Source organism: Choloepus didactylus, chromosome 7 (genome assembly GCF_015220235.1).
Source record: "Choloepus didactylus isolate mChoDid1 chromosome 7, mChoDid1.pri, whole genome shotgun sequence".
Classification (NCBI taxonomy): Eukaryota; Metazoa; Chordata; class Mammalia; order Pilosa; family Megalonychidae; genus Choloepus; species Choloepus didactylus.
In genome coordinates this window covers 121,124,458-121,145,365 of record NC_051313.1, presented here as the reverse complement: position 1 = coordinate 121,145,365, position 20,908 = coordinate 121,124,458, and the positions used below count along the sequence as shown (strand labels likewise).

Here is a 20,908-nt window from a genome sequence, read left to right as displayed (position 1 = left end):
AAAACAAAGTGAAAGAAGAGGCTAGAGAGTGACAGGTGGAGGAGAACAGGTTGACACTAAAATAGATAGAGCTTCCATGAGGAGGTAACATTTGAACAGAAACCTAAATTAAATAAGGGAGCAAACTACATGAATATCTGGGGCAAGTGCATTCCAGCAAGGAAAAGCAAGGGCAAAGCCCCTGTGGCAGGAGTGCATTTTGGATGCTTGAAGTAAAGATAGAAGGCTGATGTGGCTAAAGAGTTAGCACTGAGATCAGGATGTTTGGCAGAGACCCGATCATGTAGAGCCCTGTAGGCCATAGTAAAGCATTTGGATTTTATTCTGTTTGTGTGTTTTGAGCAAATGATTGCATTGTAAAAGCACCACTGACAGTAAGTGTGAAGAATAGACCAGAGGATGAGAATGACAGCAGGGAGACCAGTTAGGAGGCCACTGCAATGGTCCAGGGAAGAAGAGATGGTGAATTGGTCTAGTAGAGGGAAGAGAAGCGATCAGATTTGGGATTGTTTTGTTGTCTCAGTTGATGGCAACTCCATCTTCCTAGTTGCTCAGGTCAGAACCCTTGAAGCCATCCTTATTCGTTTTTATCCCACACCCCAAAGCCATCATCAAAGCCTATTATCTTTTTTTTTTTCCAAAATATATTCAAGAAACCAGCCTGTTCTAGTTTGCTAATGCTGCTAGAATGCAAAACACCAGAAATGGATTGGTTTTTATAAAGGGGGTTTATTTGGTTACACAGTTACAGTCTGAAGGCCATAAAGTGTCCAAGGTAAGTCATCAACAATCAGGTACTTCACTGCAGGATGGCCAGTGGTGTCCAGAAAACCTCTGTTAGCTGGAAAGACACGTGGCTGGCGTCTGCTTTAGAGTTCTGGTTTCAAAATGGCTTTCTCCCAGGACGTTCCTCTCTAGGCTGCAGTTCCTCAAAAATGTTGCTCTTAGTTGCTCTTGGGCATTTTTCCTCTCTTGGCTTCTCTGGAGCAAAAGTTTGCTGTCAACAGCCGTCTTCAAACTGTCTGCAGCTACTCTCAGCTCCTGTGCATTCTTCAAAGTGTCCCTCTTGGCTGTAGCAAGCTTGCTCCTTCTGTCTGAGCTTATATAGTGCTCCAGTAATTTAATTCAGACCCACCCTGAATGGGTGGACCAACACCTCCATGGAAATTATCCAATCAGAGTCATCACCTACAGTTGGGTGGGACACATTTCCATGGAAACACTCAAAGAATTACAATCTAATTAACACTGATACGTCTGCCCACACAAGATTACATCAAAGATAATGGCGTTTGGGGGGACATAATACATTCAAACTGGCACACAGCCCTTTTCACTGGCACCACTATCACCCTGGACTGACTCACCATCACTACCTAACAGGTCTCCTTGCTTCTGCCATTCTTGCCACTCCCTATGCCCCCAATCTACTCTCAATATGGCCTCCAGAGTCATCCTTTTAAAATGAAGGTTGGATCATATCACTCCTGTGCTCAGACCCTGCAATGACTTCCCACTTACGTCAGAGTAGAAACAAAAACCCTTATGATGGCCTCCAAGACCCTACACAACCCAGTCCCAGTTTACTTCTCTGGTTACCTCTCTAATACCTCCCACTCACTCCACTCCAGCCACATTGGTTCCTTGCTGTTAGTCCTCATAGTGTAGTACTGTAGGGCATTGCACTAGCTTTTCCTTCTGCCAGAGAGGCTCTTTTCCCAGAAATCCACATGGCCAAACTGTCACCTTCTTCAAGGGTTTGCTTGAATGTCACCTTCTCACTGAGGCCTCATGAACAGTCTATTTAGTACTACAAACTGCCCTCTCAATACCCTTTATCTTACTTGGTATTTTTTTTTCCATAGCATTATCTCCCCTGCTAGAATGTAAAGAGATCTTTATTTTATTCAGTGGGAGCCCAAAAGCCTAGAAGAGTGCCTAGCCCACATCATACACCCAATAAATATATTTGTGGAAGGAAAGAAAGAAGGAAGGAAGGATGGAAGGAAGGAAGGAGGGGGTGAGGGAGAGAGGAAGGAAGGGAAGAAGGAAAGAGTTATGACTTGCTGATGATGGGCTAAGGGAAGGAGTGGAGAAAGATGAGTCCAGTTTGGGCCTAAGTAACTGGATAAAAGGCAGTGAAATTTTATGACATGGGAAGCCTGGAAGTGATGTAGGTTTGAAGAGTAAGAACAAGGGTCCAGTTTTGTATATATCAATTTGAGATACTTACCAGATATTCCAGGCAGATGTCCAATAAGCAGTTGGATACTAAGCCTGGAGCTCAGGGCAGAAGTTGGGGCTGTCAAGAGACACTTGGGATTCTTCATCAATTACAGATGATTTATAGTCATGAGACTTAGGTGATAAGTCTAGATAGAGAAGAATGTCAAGGATTAAACCCTGAGGCACTTGAACATTTAGACCCCAGAAAGAGAAGCTAGCAATAGATTAAAAGGGAGCAGCCCATGGTATGGAAAAGAAGCCTGGAGAGTGGTGTCCCTGAAGAAAACAAAGGAAGGAGGGAGTGACTACCTGTATCAAATGCTTCTGGGTGGTCCAGGAGGTTGCGTAGGATTAGAAGAGAGAACAAGTCCCTGATCTGGTGACCTTGACAAGAGTGGATTCAGGGAATGGTGAAGAGATAATCGCATGATTGTGGTGGTTTAAGGAGAAAATGCAAGCTGACTGACTACCTTGACCAAGCACCTTGACAACTATTAAGCATCTTGACATCTATTAAGTGGTAGAGTTAGAAATGAACCCAAAGCTTGATAGTGGTGATTTAATGGGTATTTAAAAAATGTCAAAGCGTACCGAATTCAACATTTTAAATATGTGCAGTTTGTTACATGTCAATTACACCTCAATAAAATTATTTAAAAAAAAAAAAAAGTGAACCCAAGCTCCACCACACCTTGATTTCAGCTCGCAGGGCTGTAGTTCCTCGTTTACAACTTGAGAGGATGGGAACCGTTATCTGTGTAGTTCGGGATTTTGTGACGCATCTCAACACTGGACAGACAAGGCCGGTTCTTGAGTGGGTAGACTGCACCATCTTTTCTGCGCCTAAGCGGACGTAAGGGGCTGCTGTATGGCAGCATTCACTTTTTCAAGAGAAGGTATACCTCGACTCATTCGTATCAATAGGAAACAATATTAATTTCAGGCCCCGGTAGTCATGCTGCATAGCAGGGTCATCGAGCTTAGGACGCCGAAACCACCATACACTAGCAGCAGACGCGAAGATAGTGGGCGGGCGCCGGCCCTGCCCCTTCATCTCAGGACACGCCCCCGCCGAGCCTCGGACACGCCCCGAGATGACTGCTTTCGCGCACGTGCGCCACCCGGGGGCGGAGTTGGCCGCGCTGGCTTGGAGAGCTCTCCCAGGGCTAGACTCCACGCTGCCGGAAGCGGAAATAGCGCCGGGTGCTGCCAGAGTAGCCGTAACTGCCGACGCGATGCCGAAGGGGCCCAAGCAGCAGCCACCGGAGCCCGAGTGGATCGGGGACGGAGAGAGTTCGAGGCCCGTAGGTGAGGCTGGTAGTCAGGGAGGGAGTAAGAGAAGAAAGAAAAGAAGAGAGAGTGCGCATTTTTTAGGAAAAAGTCACGGGGCATGAGACTGACCGGGCCCGTGCGGAGGCTATTGCGCATGCGTGCTGTACGGCCTGGAAGAGTTTACCCCGGCAGGAATAGGTTTGGTGTTGGGGAGAAAGGAAAGGGACCGGCAGTGTCGCGCACAGGCTTCTGTAGCACTGGGCTAGAACACAGGGTACCCAGGGAGAGATGGGGAGAAATGAGAGAGTCCTCAGCCGTCTCTTTTGGACACCTTACTTGCCACGCTCTATCCCACGTATTAAGCCTTGGCTGGTCTTCCCCTGCCCCTTGCACACACAGACCTCTTGAACCCATGATCCCACCTGTTTCTCAAGAGAGGATGATTCCTTCATGGAGCTCTTTCATAAGAGAGGTACCCATCCGACTCAACTGGAGCAAGAGTAGATGTTGGATGTTGGAGTGGAATTAAGGTGTAAATGTACAGTACTTAAAAGCAACAAATGTTGGTCTAGTGCCTGTTTTTACTTAAGCACTTGTATATTTGTGCGTGGGGGGAGAGAAGAAAAAAAAATACGAAGACATCCTCCCAGGTTTGAAGGCACAAACTACAGTAGGTATACAATGACTAATTTTACAAGCGTTTATTGGATGCCTGTTGGATACTAGGTACTGTTCAGAGGAACTGGGAATGCAGAGATAAAAGATAAGCCTTGCCCTCAAGGGGCACCCAGTCTAGTGGAGTAGACAGAGCATTAATCAGTCAGTGGTGACACAGTGTGGTAAATGCTTTGTGGGGTTACAGAAGAAGGGGTGTCTACTCAGACAGCTATTGTGGGTGTGTCATAAAGCCTCCTAGGAATATGTGACAGCTGAATTCATTCTTAAAAGATGGCTATGAGTTAGCAAGGAGAAGAGCATTCAAAACAGTGGGAGGAGCTTATGCAAAGGCACAGGGGAATAGGTGATCCTGGCTGGTTCCTGGTATTGGGTGACTAGTGCGATGGGGTTGGAAGGATGTGCAGGAGATAGATTATGAAAGGCTTTATATGCTATTCTAAGGAGTTTAATCCTAAAGACATTAAGGAGGAGGACCCATGGAAATCCAATACATAAGAAGGAATGACATGATCTGCTTATCTTGACAACACGAGTGGAGAATAGCCTTGAAGTGGCATAAGATTGGAAGCGGAGAGACCATTTTAAGAGGCTCTTGCATTGCCAAGGCAGTGAAAATTAAACAGTTATTAAAGGAGGAGACATTGACAGGAATGGGGAACTGACTAAATGAAGGGAGAAGAATTAAGGATGACACTCAGGTAACTCAGTGGGAGCAGTAATGAGCTGTAGGGTGAGAGTGTGCTGGTGGGAAGAGGTGAGGTCAGCTTTTGAATTCTCCGTTAGAGATTTCTGGGAAATTATTAGGAGATAGTGAGAGTTTATTTATTGGCTGTGGAGAGAGATCTAGACTAGAAGTAAAGACACAGGCAAATATAGTTGAAGTGCTGGATATGGAGGCGGTCCCCAAAACAGAAAGTGCAGATTTATCTGAAAGGTGGGCAGAAGGCAAGAACCCAGAGGAACCTTAGCATTTAAGAAAGGAAGCTGAGGAGAAAAGCTAAAGGCAAACTAGGAGCAAGAAGGATCCCAGAAGTTAAATACTTAAAAGGAGAGGAAAGTTAAAAGGATAGGGAGGGAGGTAGCATCGAATGCTGCAGAGAATTGAAGCAAAATAAGGACCAAAAAATGCTTTTTTTGATTGAGCAGCTAAGGGGCATTGACAACCTTGGCAAAAGTAGTATTCATTAGGAGATGATGCTCCAAATCACACTGCAGTACATTCAAAAAGGAATGGGAGATGAGGAAGTGAAGCTAGTGTGAACTACTCTTTGGAGATTCTGTGAAGATGAAGATAGGAAACAGTAATTATAGGAGGGTGGAAGGTTAAGGAAAATGTGTTAGTATATATATATTTTTAATTTTTTATTTTGAAATACTTTTCAAACTTACAGGACAGTTAGAAAAAGAATACAAACCCCATAAAGAGAATTCCCAACATTCCCTTATCTATCTGCACCATACCCAGATCCATCAGTTTTAACTTTTTGCCACACTTGCCATATCACTGTATATCCATCCGTCTGTCTACCTGTCCATTTTCTAAACATTTACTAAAATGTGTATGTAGTTTGTATACATCGTGTTCCTTGAACACTTAATACTGCCATGTGTTTTTCCTAAGAATAAGGATAGTCATTTCTGTAACCACCTTAAGTGTCATTACCAAGTTCAGGAAATTTAGCATTGATATAAAGCTGACAGTCTATAGTTCAATTTTTCCAGATGTCCCCAAAATGTCCATTTGGGCCTTTTCTTCTCCCTTATTAGATCCTATCTGGGATCACATGTTGTAATTAATTGTTATTGTCCCTAGTTGCTCATCCTTCTTTTTAAATTGTGGGGGCTTATATACAACATAGACTTTCCCATCTTAGCCACTTCCAGGCATACAATTCAGTGGGATTATTCATATTTACACCGTTGTGGTACCCTCACCACCCTCCACCAACAAAACCTTCCCATCTCCCCAAACGGAAATCCTGTACCCTTTATGCATTAACTCCCCATTCCCCTTGACCCCTTGCGCTCTTAATTTCTGTCTCTATGAGCTTGCATAGTCTCCAGTATTTTCTTTGTAGTTACCATGGGGCTTAAAGGTAACATCTTAAATCTCTATCATTCTCATTTACTTAGATAATGTCAGTGGTATACATGAACTATATTCCCATACCCCTCTGTCCCCCCCCCTTTATGTAATTCAACTATATGTTCATACATCATGAATCCAAAACTACCTGATTCATCATTACATTTTGTGCATTTGCCTTTTAAATCCTGTTACAAGTAAAAAGTGAAGTTACAAACCAAAACTACATTAGTACTGGCATTTATATTTACTAATGTCTCCCTTCCTAGAGAGCCTTATTTCTTCATGTGACTTCAGTCTTTTGTCTAGTTTCCTTTCCTTTCAGCTGGCAGAACTCGTGTTAGCATCTCTTAAAAGGCCAGTCTAGTGGAGATGAACTCCTTCGGCTTTTGTTTATCTGGAAATGTCTTAATTTCTCCCTCTTTTTTGAAAGCCAGTTTTGTGGGAGATAGAATTCTTGGTTGAAGGTTCTTTGCTTTCAGCACTTAAGCAGTGTCATCCTATTGCCTTCTTGCCTCTGTGGTTTATGATGAGAAATCAGTGCTTAATCTTATCGAGGCTCCCTTGTATGTCACACATTGCTTTCTCACTTGTGGTTTTCATAATTTTCTCTATCTTTGGCATTGGACAGTGTGATTATAATGTGTCACGGTGTGAGTCTGTTTGGTTTTATTCTGTTTGGAGTTCATTGAGCATCTTGGATGTGTGGAAAGTGTTTTATTTTGCTTTCAAGTTAGGAGCAGCTTGAACACTTTCCTAAAGGGGAGGAGCCATTCGAGGAGGAAAGATTGAAAATACGGAAGTCAGGAGGATCAGTGTGATGTTTAAAGTTCAAACAGGATTTAAAGGAAGGAGCGATGGTATGGTTGGGGAGAAATTAGTGTCCTGAATGAGTTGCTCCTCAGTATGCAAGATGAACTGATCATGTCATTCCTTATGTACTTCCTGGGTCTTCCCTCTTAATGTTTATAGGATTCAGCACCTTGAAGTAGCATATAAAGCCTTTTGTTTTGTGTCTCCTGTGCATTTTTGCAACCCCATCATGTTAGACACCAATATTGGGATCAGATTTTAAAGCGTGTTCTGGATGGAGGGCACAGATTAGGCAAAAACAGATGTAAGCACGCCTGGGACTTAATCAAGGAGCAGAGAGAGGCCAGTTTGTCCAGAATATAGGTGTGAGTGGGGAAACAGAGACAGAAAAGAGGTAGGACAGGGTCATTTTAGTCTGTAATACTCTGAATTATAGGATCGCCTTTGTTACTGCCAGTGTTTGGCATAGTACATGCTCAGTGATTGCTATGGAATTCTGGTCTGAGATTATACCTAATGTGGTAGATAGTAGGAAACTGTTTTTTTTTTTTTAATATTTAAATGATTACAGAAATGCTTTTGGACAGCTGTTGATGTAATGATTTAGAAGGAAAGATGTTAGTGGGTGGGCCTGGGCATGAAGAGAAACCAGGAGACTTCTGGCTGCCTTCCAACCTGATGGGGGTAGGGTTGTTAGACATAGTCCTCTACCTTCAGGAAACAGGGATGGAAGGGAGGAAGGAGCTGGAATTTGGTTGGTAAACTTTTATTGACTTCCTGATTTTCTCCCTGGTAACACAAGCTAAACAGTCTCTCAGGTCACTCTATAGAATGAAAAACTGACACACAGTCAAATGTAACTCAGTGTAATATGTGCTGTAACATTGTGTGAGCAGAGCAGGTGGGACATAGACTCAGATGTTCATTAATTTACCAGGCGGCTCTATGAGTGAGGCGTGCAGGTGTCACAAGAAATCACAAACTGAATTCACACCATCTTCTCCCTGCCCTTCCCCCCATGGGAGTGAGGGTAGTGCTGGAGGGGGGACCTTCTCTTGCAATATTTGCCAAGTTTGTGAATGATACCACTATCCCACCTAATTTTGCCAGCTAAAAACATAGGAGTCATTTTTGAGTACTCTCTCTTCCTTGTTTCCCACCCCTACCCCCACCCAATGAATTCTGCTTCTCTACCTCCCCCTGGTACTACTCTCGTCCAAGCCACAATTGTCTGTCTCCTGGAGTACTATATCTACCTCCCAACAGATTTCCCTCTCTATTTTACTTGTTCCCTCCATCCTTGCTTGACACTGAAGCCAGAGTAAGAACTTTAAAGTTCACAAGTGATCATATCAGGTAAGTTCCCATTCCTTAACCTGATTTCCGTGGCTCTCCACTCCAGCCTCACCTTGCCCCATTCTCCCCCTCAGTCTCTAAGCTTTAGCTGTACCATGCCTTTTTCTCTTCTCCTGTTTCTCAAAACTGGACTGTGCCTAGTCTTTCCCTCTCCCTTTAGCACAAGAATACCACAGTAGGCCTGGCTAACTCCTTACATTTCTCATGCTTCATGTGTTAGGGTAAATGTCATCTCTTCAGGGTAGGCCTGGGCATGAACATGAAGATGAGGTCAAGGTCCCCCTGTCTCCCCCCACCATCAGTAGCCTTTACTGTCCCTTTTGGAACATTCAGCACACTTATTTAAAAGTCTCTCTTCCAAAACTTTTAAGTTCCAGAGGAAACCAAAGTTGTCTTGTTCACTGCTGCATCCCCACCACTGGCAGAGTCTGACATGTAGTAGCTGTTTTGTAAATATTTATTTGATGAATGGAGATAGGAATGTTTATTTCTGCAGGAATTGTGGAACAGTACAAATGTCCAGGGAGTGATAGTTGAGCTGGAAAAATAGTAAAATAAGTTGAGGGGCACTGAGCTTTGCAGGGGAGATCAGGCTGCTTCATAATTTGTAGATAAGTATTCATGATGTCTGCTTAACCTTCCAGACAAAGTGGTGAAGAAAGGGAAGAAGGACAAGAAAACGAAAAAGACGGTGAGGAAGTAAGGGTTGAAGATGAGAAATGATTATGGGTGCTTCCAAGCAAAATAAATGGCCATGTGAAGAAGGTGGGCGGTCCCAAGGGAGGAGAAAAGATCTTGTTAAGAGAGAAGTCAAAGTGAGGGTGGAATGGAGGGTCATTGGGCCTGGCGGGGCAGAAAAGGGTTTGGTTGGTCTCTGAGCCAGGTCTTCCTGCATCCTAATTGCCTTTTTAGTTCTTTGAAGAGCTGGCAGTAGAAGATAAACAAGCTGAGGAAGAAGAGAGAGTGCTCAAGGAAAAGGAGGAGCAGCAGCAACAGCAACAGGTACAGTGTGGTGGGAGGCATCTTGGGCCTACCCCCTCCTGTCCAGCCCACATTTGTTCACTTAGCTATGGACCAGAGATAGAGCAGGAACCTGGGCTTTATTCTCTCACTCTTTTGCTTGCAGCAGCAAAAAAAGAAGCGAGACACCCGAAAAGGTCGGCGGAAGAAGGATGTGGATGATGATGGAGAGGAGAAAGAGCTCATGGAGCGCCTTAAGAAGCTCTCGGTGCCAGCCAGTGACGAGGAGGATGAGGGTAAATGACCTGAGGGGAAACGGGTACTCAAATCCCTGAGTCATGAAGAGTGAAATGCCTCAGACCTTGAGCTTTCAAGTTGGACAAAATTGAGGAGCCAGGCATCATAATTCTCTTTCCAGTCTCATTTTCTCCTGTTGTCATTTCAGTACCTGCCCCTATACCCCGAGGAGGGAAGAAAACCAAGGTATGCCATTTGTGTGGGTAAGCAGACCCCAAGGATGCACCCTTAACTGTCCCAGTGACGACTCCTGCCCTTTCATCCTCTAGGGTGGTAATGTCTTTGCAGCCCTGATTCAGGATCAAAGTGAGGAAGAGGAGGAAGAGGAAAGACACCCTCCTAAGCCTGCCAAGCCAGAGAAGAATCGGATCAATAAGGTGAAAGTGGTGGTTCTGCCTATCACTCCCACCCCATTTGGTACCTTCTGACCAGGGTGTGGGAGTTCCCTGGTTTGCTTTCCTCCTTTCAGACCACCTCTTCTAGGGCTGTCTTGCTTATACTGTCAAGATCATCTTTTCTTAAAATACTCATTTCATCAATCAGGAATCTACAGTGATTCCTGTTGTCTTTAAACCCTCTGCTATCTTTAAACCCTCTGCTATCTTATTTGGGACTCTTCCGAATATACCTCACAGATCAGCCTGACCACATCTTGGCATCTAGTTTGACTCTTAGTTGAAGTTTTGGTTCTTTGTGCTTCTTCCCCTCTCCTCCCAGAATATCTTCTCCTAAGCCTGTGTCATTCCCTCTTCTCAAGATTCGCCTTCTTGGGGAAGTCCTCCAGTACTAGCGCCACCCCACCCATGTTGCTCACCTGCTTGACTTTCTGTCCACAAAGAGCTTCACAGTCCTTTGACTTTGCAAATATTTTGTAGTTATCTCTTCACTCTACCTGGCCTCAAGCTGGAGGCTTGGATTTTTCCAGGTCTCATTTCCTGCCCAGTAGGGCTAGCTCTCAAATAGAAATGTTTCTTAGGCAACAAGGTAACAAATTAATTTTCTGTGTTTCTTCTTCAGGCTGTATCTGAGGAACAGCAGCCTGGGCTCAAGGGCAAAAAGGGAAAGGATGAAAAATCAAAGGGGAAGGCCAAGGTGAGGGAGTAAACGGCAGGAGGAGGTATATCAGGTCTCAGGAATTAGAGCATTTCATCAGACCTACTGTCTTTTCCCTCTTAGCCTCAGAATAAATTTGCTGCTCTGGATGATGGAGAGGAAGATGAAGAGGAAGAAGAAATAAATGAAAAGGAGCCACCTAAACAAGGGAAGGAAAAGGCCAAGAAGGCAGAGCAAGTGTGTATTTTGGAGGTGAGGGGAGGCAGGGAGAGAGACTAGAATTCTGTGGCCCTTATGGGAGAGCCGGCATCTGGAGATACTGTTGCCATCTAGACAAGGGTCAGCAAACTTTTCCTCTAAAGGACCAGATAGTAAATAGTTTTGGTTTTGTGGGCCATAGATACAATCTCTGTTACATATTCTTTTTCTTCGTCTTTTTCTGTAACCCTTCAAAAATGTAAAAACCATTCTTAGCCCACGGGCCATACAAAAATAGGCTTTCGATCAGATTTGGCCCAAGGGCTGTAGTTTGCAACCCCTGATGTAGAGAGGAAAGGGCCCTGGAGTTAGGCCTCAGTCGATCTGGGTTTTAGCTCTGGTCTTCGTGAATGTGTGCGACCTTGAATGCCCCTTTCCACCTCTTTGGATCTCAGTTACCTCATCTGTGTGATATAAGGGGATCTTTAAGGTCCCCTACAACTCTAGCAGCACTTTTCTAGTTTTGGGATTCTGCTGAATTCCTCAGTGGCTATACACTGGGGCTACCTGACCGTTTCTTTGCGTGTTAACGTGAACCACTTAAACTCATTTTTGCAAGAGGGAAAGAACCTTTCCATTTACTCCACCTTCAATTCCACTGGTTTCAGTAATTATTTTTACACATATAATAGGTTATATTTTATACATATATACTTGTACCATCTGTCTTGTACCATTCTTGGTGGCAGACATCAATAAAAGGCTGCAAGAGACCAGGGGATGGGTATGAGAATGAGAGAGGGTACACCAAAGTATCTCAGGACTCCAAGTGGAGAAGAGTATCGAAGGAAAGAGCTGACTTGGAACTGACGGTGGGGTTGCGGGGGTTGGATGACATGAGATCTAAGTTCTAGAAGGGGTCTGTAGTTTTCTACCATCCCCTGGTTCTCACAGGGTTCAGAGGAAGAAGGAGAGGAGGAAGAGGGGGAGTCCAAGGTAGATGATCCCTATGCTCACCTTAGCAAAAAGGAGAAAAAAAAGCTGAAGAAACAGGTAAGACCTTGGGTTCTTAGTGATCAAAGGTGGGGGGATTTGATTTTTTGTTCTTCACCTAGGGGACATGTGAATTGGGGGACATGAAGGAGAGCTTTGAGGGCTACTTCAAGTAAAATAGGTGGAGAAAGGAGAGAATTGTGCTCTACAAACCCCGTCTCTGTATCTCATGGAACTGGGTTATGTCATGTTGATGGGAAATGGGCAGACTGTGGTCTTGAACATAGTTTTTCCTTCTCAGATGGAATATGAACGCCAAGTGGCTTCATTAAAAGCAGCCAATGCTGCTGAAAACGACTTCTCCGTGTCCCAGGCAGAGGTGTCCTCCCGCCAAGCCATGTTAGAAAATGCATCTGACATCAAGGTGAGGTCTGGGGGACCCTCCCCACCAGCTTACCCAGGGAAGCACCAGATCTCACCTTTCCCTGAGTGGCCCCGGCATCCAAGGAAGTGGGATGTGAATGGGTCATCTCTTTGGCAAGAAAATTTGGAGATGTTTTTCACACACTTGGGTTCTGCCAAACTTGAGCTAGAGGATAGAAGAACAAATGGAAGTGGAGGGGTTCACACTTGGAAGGGAAATCAGTGGGACAAACTGGATCTGCTTAGGATTTGGTAAGAGTCCCATTAGAGGGAAGAGGATTGGCAGTGGTGAGAGGATTCCAGTGGAGATAGTTATTGGTTTGTCAGAAGGCTTTCTTTGAGGGAGAAATTTGCAGCTCCTGCCCCAAGGGGAGAAGTCTTGAGTATTCGTTCCTTCCCTCTGCCACCCCTTCCCTTTGACTGCAGCTGGAGAAGTTCAGCATCTCCGCCCACGGCAAGGAGTTATTTGTCAACGCAGACCTGTACATTGTAGCTGGTCGCCGCTATGGGCTAGTTGGACCCAATGGGTGAGGAGAGGAGGGGCTGGAGGGAAAAGAAGAGATTTCCGAGGTGTGACCCACTCCTAATAGCACTTGTTCCCCAGCAAGGGCAAGACCACGCTTCTCAAGCACATTGCCAACCGAGCCTTGAGCATCCCGCCTAATATTGATGTACTGCTGTGTGAGCAGGGTGAGACCAGAAGGTGGAAAAGCGACTTGGTGGGGTGGTGAAGCTGAGGGTCTTGGGGCAGCTGGGATAGAAGAGCCACCCAGTAGTAGAAGAAATTGTGGTTATGTGTTTGGAAAGGTTATGAGAGAGACTGGGCTTGGGAAAAGGATGCTAAGGAAAGGGCAAGAGTAAATGAGGAACTTGAGAATTTTTAAGGGGCAAGGGGTGGACAGGAAGGGTCAGGCAACCAGAAATGGAACTGAAGAGGAGAGAAAATAGGACACTTGACCTTTGGATGGCCTGACTGCTCTCCATCTGTCCCCTAGAGGTGGTAGCCGATGAAACACCAGCAGTGCAGGCCGTGCTTCGAGCCGACACCAAGCGATTGAAGCTACTGGAAGAGGAGCGACGACTTCAGGGGCAGCTGGAGCAGGGGGATGACGCAGCTGCTGAGAGGCTAGAGAAGGTAGCAGAGGTGGCTCAGGAGACATGGCCTCAGACTCGGGGGGCGGGTTCCTGGGGCCCTCGGACATGTGTCCTCTTCTCCCTCCTCCCAGGTGTATGAGGAATTGCGGGCTACAGGGGCAGCAGCTGCAGAGGCCAAGGCACGGCGGATCCTGGCTGGTCTGGGCTTTGACCCCGAAATGCAGAATCGGCCCACCCAGAAGTTCTCGGGGGGCTGGCGTATGCGTGTCTCCCTGGCCAGGTAGGTTACCACCTCATCACCCTTCTTCCCTACCCTAAACCACTGTGGCCCTTTTTCTTCTTTTTTCTTCCAAGGCCAACTGGGAGGCTTGAGGTCAACTTACTATCTGTGTTTGGAGAGCTCAGAGTCTTCCTCCATTTCTCTCTTTCCTGGTGGTGTGTTCTCATTGATGTCTCCTGCCCAAGAATTTCTCTGAGAAGTTGGGGAGCAGTGTTCATGGTCTCGGGCTCCACTAACCCCTTCTCTGGGGTTCTCTGAGCAAGGTTCTTTCTCCCCTCTGACCTTATACTCTGCTGCCCCACCTGATAGGGCACTGTTCATGGAGCCCACCCTGCTGATGTTGGATGAGCCCACCAACCACCTGGACCTCAATGCTGTTATCTGGCTCAATAAGTAAGTTGCCCTTGATTACAGTCTTTGCATTGTTGGTTCCCATTTTGTGATTCCTTCCCCTTCTCTCTCTGTCCTCACTTCCTCTAGCTATTCTCCCCTGTGTCCTTGACAGCTCTGGCTGTAGCCCACCCCCTTTCACTCCCATCCCCCATTGCCTGTTTGCGTCCCCTGACTTTGCTCTAACTTGACCATTGTGGCACTTCTTCTCCAAAACTCAGCTACCTCCAGGGCTGGCGGAAGACATTGCTGATTGTGTCCCATGACCAGGGCTTCCTGGATGACGTCTGCACTGATATCATTCATCTGGATGCCCAGCGGCTCTATTACTATAGAGGCAATTACAGTAAGTGGGATCATTTGTGGGCGGAGGAAAGAGATGGAGCCTCTGGAAGAGGTCTGAGAGGAAAGGCCCATGGGACATAGTGATAAGCTAAATATTTTCACAGTTCAGACCAAACCCACCTGCCCCAATTCTCTCTCACAAGTCCTGGGTTGTCACTCTGATGGGGAGTGGAGCCACCACTGATTCCCATTCTCCATTTCTGCCCCAGTGACTTTCAAGAAGATGTACCAGCAAAAGCAGAAGGAACTGCTGAAACAGTATGAGAAGCAGGAGAAAAAGCTGAAGGAGCTAAAGGCGGGTGGCAAGTCCACCAAGCAAGCAGTGAGCACCTGGGGACTTCATGGGTTTGGGGAACCTCTTTTCTTTTATGAGAATGGGGCAGGTGGAGGACTCTGCATCTCCCATGTGCATGTCAGGGATGTCTGTGAAGGGCATGGATTTCTCCCCTTCTCCTTCCTCCCCAGGAAAAGCAAACAAAGGAAGCTCTGACTCGAAAGCAACAGAAATGCCGACGGAAAAACCAGGATGAGGAATCCCAGGAGGCCCCTGAGCTCCTGAAGCGCCCCAAGGAATACACTGTGCGCTTCACTTTCCCAAACCCCCCGCCACTCAGCCCTCCTGTGCTGGGTCTGCACGGTGAGTGGGTGCAGGCTGAGCAGTTAAGGGAAGAAATGTGTGCACCTCCAAGTCCTCCACCAAGCATGGGACCTAGTCCTTTTTCCCAAGGCCAGGACATTCAGGGGGACTTCGGGGTAGCTCTGAAAAGGAAATAGGATGCTGGTTTTCCTGGCTTTCAGGTGTGACATTTGGTTATGAGGGACAGAAACCACTTTTTAAGAACCTGGACTTTGGCATCGACATGGACTCAAGGAGTGAGTTGGGGTGTCGGGTGGCTTGGCTCAGGGTGTGGAGCAAGAGCTCCAGGGAGTTTCTGGGGTTGTCTGTGACTGCCCATCTTCCTTGCAGTCTGTATCGTGGGCCCTAATGGCGTGGGGAAGAGCACCCTGCTCCTGCTGCTGACGGGTAAACTGACACCGGTGAGTCCTGGAGCTAGGAAGGGAGGAGTCTGATGGGAGAGCATGAGACTAGTGTGAGAGCACACCTGTTCATCAAAGGCCGGGAACCAGGCTGCCTCCTCTGCAGCGGGAAGCATTGAATATAGAGGTCATCAGAGATGATCCATTTCCCTAAGAGAGGCTGTAGAGAAGGAAAACAGTTTAGATCTGTTCAGTGGGGATGCTAGGACTACTGGGATAGGACTAGGTGCCATCTCTCACCCCACCCACGTGTGTTTGGATTGTACAAGAAATGTATGTCAAACATAGAACAAGTAGAAATTGCATAAGCTAATGGAAAAATCTAGATAGCCAATATTAATAGTTTGGTGGATAGCTTTCTGCTTTTTTTCTATGCCAAATGTGCAGGTAGTTTGTTCATCCCCAACCCCCAAAAAGGGGCTGTAATACAAATTGTTTTGTAACTAGCTCTTTCCAGATAACATCCTTGAATCATTTTTCCATGCCAATAATTACATGCATACATTCATTTTATGTGGATCTACCATAATATATTTGGTCTCAATCATTTAGATTACTTTAGATTTTTCACTAAAAGGACAAGACTGTAGTAAATATTCTTGTACATATTTATGAATTTAACAGTTTTTTCTTAGGATAAATTCTCTGGAATTGTTTTTAGGATTTTTGCTATATGTCACCATACAGTGCTTTAGAAAGGCAGCCGTTGCACTCTCCTGCAGGGTGTTGAGAAGGCCCATTTCTTCTGCCCACTAAGTAGGTCTCTAGGAAGGTGTTAAAAGATCCTCCCACAAACTTTTTTTTTTTTTAATTAGCACTATTGAAGGTTTACAGAAAAATCATGCAGAAAGTAGAGTTCTCATATCTCCCCCTGCCGTACAAACTGTCTTTTAATGCCCCATTTGAGGCAGAGCTCTGAAAAGGTGCTGTTCGCAAGTCTGGCTGTATGGGAAGTGGGTGTTTTTTCATTGTGGTCAGTCCAGTCCTGGTTCTGAATCTGTCCTTTTTGTCTCCTCTCTTTTGTTCTCCTCCTACTCCACTTTTGCCTTTAGTCTTTTAATTTCCTGTGTGTGCCTGTCATACTGGGTGAACATCCACATTCCCTTTCTTGCGCATTATTGTTCTCCGCTCAGTCCTGGTATTTGTCTTCTCTTTCCCTACTTAACATTTGCTTTTTCCTTGCAGACCCTTGGGGAAATGAGAAAGAACCACCGGCTGGTAAGTTGGCTTTGGGAATTAAAGAATAAAAACCTGATAGAGGTAGTATGACTTTTACTGACTAGGTCTGTATCCTCTTGGACAGAAAATTGGCTTCTTCAACCAGCAGTATGCAGAGCAACTGCGTATGGAAGAGACGCCTACTGAGTACCTGCAGCGGGGCTTCAACCTGCCTTACCAGGATGCCCGGAAGTGCCTGGGCCGCTTTGGCCTTGAGAGTCATGCCCACACCATCCAGATCTGCAAACTCTCTGGTACCACTGTAGGGGGTGGGGTAAGGGGGTGCCCTCCTTCTCATCATATCCACAAACTACCTAGAGGCAGAAAGGAGGAACAACCAGGAATTGGGGGACCTGAGCACATGCACACACAACATACACTCAGGGCTCAGCTTCCGAAGTGTAAGGTGATAGAAGGTGTGATGGACCTCCTCCTTCTTTGCTCCAGGTGGGCAGAAAGCCCGCGTTGTGTTTGCAGAGCTGGCCTGTCGGGAGCCTGATGTCCTTATCTTGGTGAGAGAACTGGGCTGTGGGAGAGGGGGTGAGGGTAATTTCATGAAAGGTAGGAGTTCTGAATGCTGAGACATGAATTCCTCTCTTTCATAGGATGAACCAACCAATAACTTGGATATAGAGTCCATTGATGCTCTTGGGGAGGCTATCAATGAATACAAGGGTGGTAAGTCATCTCAGGACATGTCCTCCTCCTCCTTCCCTTGCAGACCAAACTGCCATGTCCTTCAGCCAGGTCTCCCTTCTTTCATGTTCTGATTCCTGTCTTCCTCCTTTTTCCCTGCCCTCCATTCTCGCCATCTTTCTTCAAAGCTGTGATCATCGTCAGTCATGATGCCCGACTCATCACAGAAACCAACTGCCAGCTGTGGGTGGTGGAGGAGCAAAGTGTTAGCCAAATTGATGGTGACTTTGAGGACTACAAGCGGGAAGTGTTAGAGGCCCTGGGTGAAGTCATGGTTAACCGACCCCGAGAGTGAGCTTTCCTTCCTGGAAGTCTCCAAGATATGAACTTTCATGGCCTGGAAGTGCCCTGCTGTCTCCCTTCACTGCTCGGTAGCTGACCCAGCAACCACTCGGGCATGAAAAGCAGAGCATTTGCCATGATGCGACCAGGAGACCACTTTGATTGCTTCCATTTCTCTGCAAGACTTACCTGTTGTGCTTTCCTTCCCATACTGAGCTGCCTTTATCCTTGACCTCCTTCTGTACTGAAGGGGCCCTTCATTATTGTGGGGTTCCATCAGCCAAGCTTAACATGACCTAGAAGTCCCCTGATGTCTTCCTTTCACTCCTCAGAAGCCTCCCTCTGGTCTGCCTTAACACTTCAGGCCCAGCTGCCCTCATGCTCTCTGGGTGGTGCTGTTCTTTTCTGGTGGATTTCATGCTGACTTACTGATACGAACAGCTGTTGCAGCACAGAGCTGAAGGCGAGTGTCTGAGGCTTGTGCCGTCACCCAGTCAGGATTTGGTGTCTGCAACTCTTGTCTGGTTGAGGGCATGAGGGCAGGAAAGGAAATGCTGCTGAACTTGAACCTCCCTTTACAAGGAAAAGGAATAAAGGAAAGGATTTGCTGTCACCCTGTTTCTCTTTGGAGACCTATGGGAGTGAAAACTGTTCTCAATTTTGCTTTGCTTTATTTGCTTTTCTACCAACATTTAGCATCCCTCATCCCTATTAGTACAGATGGATCTAATTTGCAGCCTTGCTGCACTTTAGGTAGTGCTTGCCGTTTGAGCATCCTCCCTCCCTTCCCCCAGCCCTCCAACAAGGAGAAGGGAAACCATTTCGTCTCCATCTCAGACACTTGGGTGTGTCCTGAATGAGGAGTTGCTTTGCCCTGTGGTCCAAGACCTGAGTACTGATCCTCTCAAGTGATGAGACCAACCAACCATGCATTGTACTGAGGAGCATACAGGAAGGGAAAAGACAGAGTCTGCCTTCATTAATAGTCTGGGTAGACAAGACTCAAAAACTAAAACATGAGCTTACAGTGTAATAGGATTAATTGTTAAATGGATGGTATTTTAGATCTAAATTGTCACCTGTTCAAAGGAGGGAAAGATTATCCAGGGCTTGATTGATTGGCTGACCACTTGAGGGTGGACCTTGAAAAATATGAAGGATTTGGAAAATCAGGGAAAAGGAGGCCATTTTTCAAAACTAGATAAAGACTAGTTTTAAAAAGCAGATTTAAGACTTGGAAGGAAGACAAGACTACTGGGAAGATAATGAGAGAACGTGGCTGGTGTGGCCACTTTTCTTGTTAGAGTTAAGTTGGAGAGTAAAATACAAGTGATGGGTAGTGTTTTTAGATATTGATGTGTGAGGTGGACTATAAACTTCAGGACTTAACTTTTGTTACAGGGATGAGGTAACAATCTTTTTAATTAAAAAAGTGGGTTTGCAGAAAATACAGAGTTCAAAGGCAACAAAATCTTGGGTAATAGATACATGGTTGGAGAGAAAAAGATAGATGGAGAGATTTAACTGTGGAGGTTGGGGGAGAGAACAGTCAGGAAATGAATCCAGTTCTAGGACGTCTAATTGGGAAATTACCTTCTAATCAAGTGGATAAATGTAATACAGGTACAAGGTTCATACTGGAAGTGAAGGTTTGGTGTGGAGATTGTTGCAAAGGCACAGTTAGGGGACATCTCTAATTTAGAAGGGAACCCCCCACTTAATGAACTTGAGGAAAAACGTAAGGGTCTTGTGCTGGACACCTGTAAAGTAATGTAATTTTCACAATTCTGTGAAGTAGATCTATCATTGAATAGTCAGGAGCCTGGCTTCTGATCCACTTTCTAATGGTGTGAGTTTGGACAAGCTAACTTAGTCCCTCGGTACTTGTTACCTCATCTTTAAAATAAAGATGATAAATAGTACCTCCCTGATAGAGTTATTAGAGGATTGGATGTGTCATTATTTGTAAAGTGCTTAAAGTTCTTTTATTTTTAATATGTATTTTATATTACACTCTGCACTTAAAACTTTCAATTCACTAGTCTAAAGATGGGACATAAAATATACAGGAATGTTATTTATAAAAGGAATAACAAACTATAACCTTAAAAAAAAAATAACGCATTTTGTATTTCAAGTTTTTGATAATTATTTTCACTTACATGTATTTTAAATGTTCCAAGTACTTCCATCCATAGGCACAAATTTCTTTTCTCCCCTCACAATATACATACTGTGTAATGGAATTAAGAACTCATCTAAATATGGGCCAAAGGAAAAAAAAAAAAGCATAGAAATGGAATGCAAAAGGAAAAATGACATATTTACCCGGCACAGTTTATAGGCAACTCAAAGCCTGAAAAAATGATTTCAGCAACAGAATTGTCTTTTTAGTCGAGAACTAAACTTTACCTACAAATCATGCACCAAGGTGATACATAATAAGCACTACAGAAGTGTTTTTATTAAAAAGTCATGATTGTTCTCCACCGCATAATGAGGGTAAGTGAGTCCAAGGCCGCTAATTGCCCGCTGCCTGTGAAGGGGTGGGGCTGGCTTGCCAGCCATTGTTGAGCTGATTCCAGTGTCCTGGTTTTTTCTTTAGTGCAGAGAACATGGACAAAATGACCAAAGTATGACCACATGAGGGTGGACCTTGAAAAATCCAAAGGAAGGGACCATATTTTAGGAACACGAGGTGTTTTAGGCAAGACTACCAGTACTACAGTGAAAATAAAAATTGAGGCCAAGAACAAGCCCTGTGGTCACACTGAACTGAAGGGAGGCCTATGAATGTTAAGAAGTAGTTAATGTGTGGCTGGTGCTGGATGGCAGTTGTTACTGAGGCAGTTGAACTGTTGGTTTGAGAGCAGCATCACTATGGCTGGGAACTTTTTAGAAGTGCAAAGATAGGAAGTCAGTGGTGGTTTTTTTTTTGTTTTTTTTTTCCATTTTTATTGAGATTGTTCAGATACCATACAATTATCCAAAGATCCAAAGTGTACAATCACTTGCCCCTGGGTACCCTCATACAGCTGTGCATCCATCACACATAATTTTTATTCAATTTTTAGAAACTTTTCATTACTCCAGACAAGAAATAAAGTGAAAGATGAAAAAAGAAAAAAAGAAAAGGAAACTCTAAACCTCCCCTATCCCTAACCAACCCCCTCAATTGTTGACTCCTAGTATTGATTTAGTACATTTGT

The 20,908-nt window shown here is 45.2% G+C and overlaps 1 protein-coding gene and 1 long non-coding RNA gene across 4 annotated transcripts; one reads left to right on the top strand and one right to left on the bottom strand.

The window, feature by feature from the left end:
* Window positions 1-1,130: 1,130 nt before the first annotated feature.
* Window positions 1,131-3,373, bottom strand: LOC119539525. The gene is made up of 3 exons (XR_005217897.1): window positions 2,918-3,373; window positions 2,234-2,372; window positions 1,131-1,188 (listed from the first exon to the last, which is right to left on the bottom strand). It is a non-coding gene; the product is annotated as an uncharacterized LOC119539525 (long non-coding RNA).
* A 16-nt stretch (window positions 3,374-3,389) lies between these two features.
* ABCF1 (ATP binding cassette subfamily F member 1) lies at window positions 3,390-19,638 on the top strand. 3 transcript variants are annotated; one of them, XM_037843049.1, is made up of 25 exons: window positions 3,391-3,534; window positions 9,076-9,122; window positions 9,344-9,433; window positions 9,558-9,687; window positions 9,837-9,874; window positions 9,958-10,065; window positions 10,706-10,780; window positions 10,865-10,978; window positions 11,894-11,992; window positions 12,234-12,356; window positions 12,782-12,882; window positions 12,960-13,045; window positions 13,351-13,490; window positions 13,582-13,730; window positions 14,040-14,123; window positions 14,342-14,466; window positions 14,675-14,787; window positions 14,931-15,102; window positions 15,264-15,338; window positions 15,433-15,503; window positions 16,689-16,721; window positions 16,807-16,975; window positions 17,169-17,233; window positions 17,327-17,399; window positions 17,546-19,638. In XM_037843049.1, exons 1-25 carry the CDS (start codon window positions 3,462-3,464, stop codon window positions 17,710-17,712), a joined length of 2,520 nt encoding a protein of 839 aa, XP_037698977.1. In that variant the 5' UTR covers window positions 3,391-3,461; the 3' UTR covers window positions 17,713-19,638. The 3 variants fall into 3 exon arrangements, with proteins under 3 accessions (XP_037698979.1, XP_037698977.1, XP_037698976.1); XM_037843048.1 differs by having other exon boundaries at window positions 10,865-10,993; XM_037843051.1 differs by lacking the exon at window positions 15,264-15,338 and having other exon boundaries at window positions 3,390-3,534; window positions 10,865-10,993.
* The last annotated feature ends 1,270 nt before the right edge of the window (window positions 19,639-20,908 follow it).

Coding starts and splice junctions, on each gene's coding strand:
- ABCF1 (XM_037843048.1), top strand. CDS start 3,462: ATGCCGAAGGGGCCCAAGCAGCAGCCACCGGAGCCCGAGTGGATCGGG. Junction 9,434..9,557: donor AGCAGCAGCAACAGCAACAG/GTACAGTGTGGT, acceptor TTTTGCTTGCAG/CAGCAAAAAAAGAAGCGAGA. Junction 9,875..9,957: donor GAGGAGGGAAGAAAACCAAG/GTATGCCATTTG, acceptor TTCATCCTCTAG/GGTGGTAATGTCTTTGCAGC.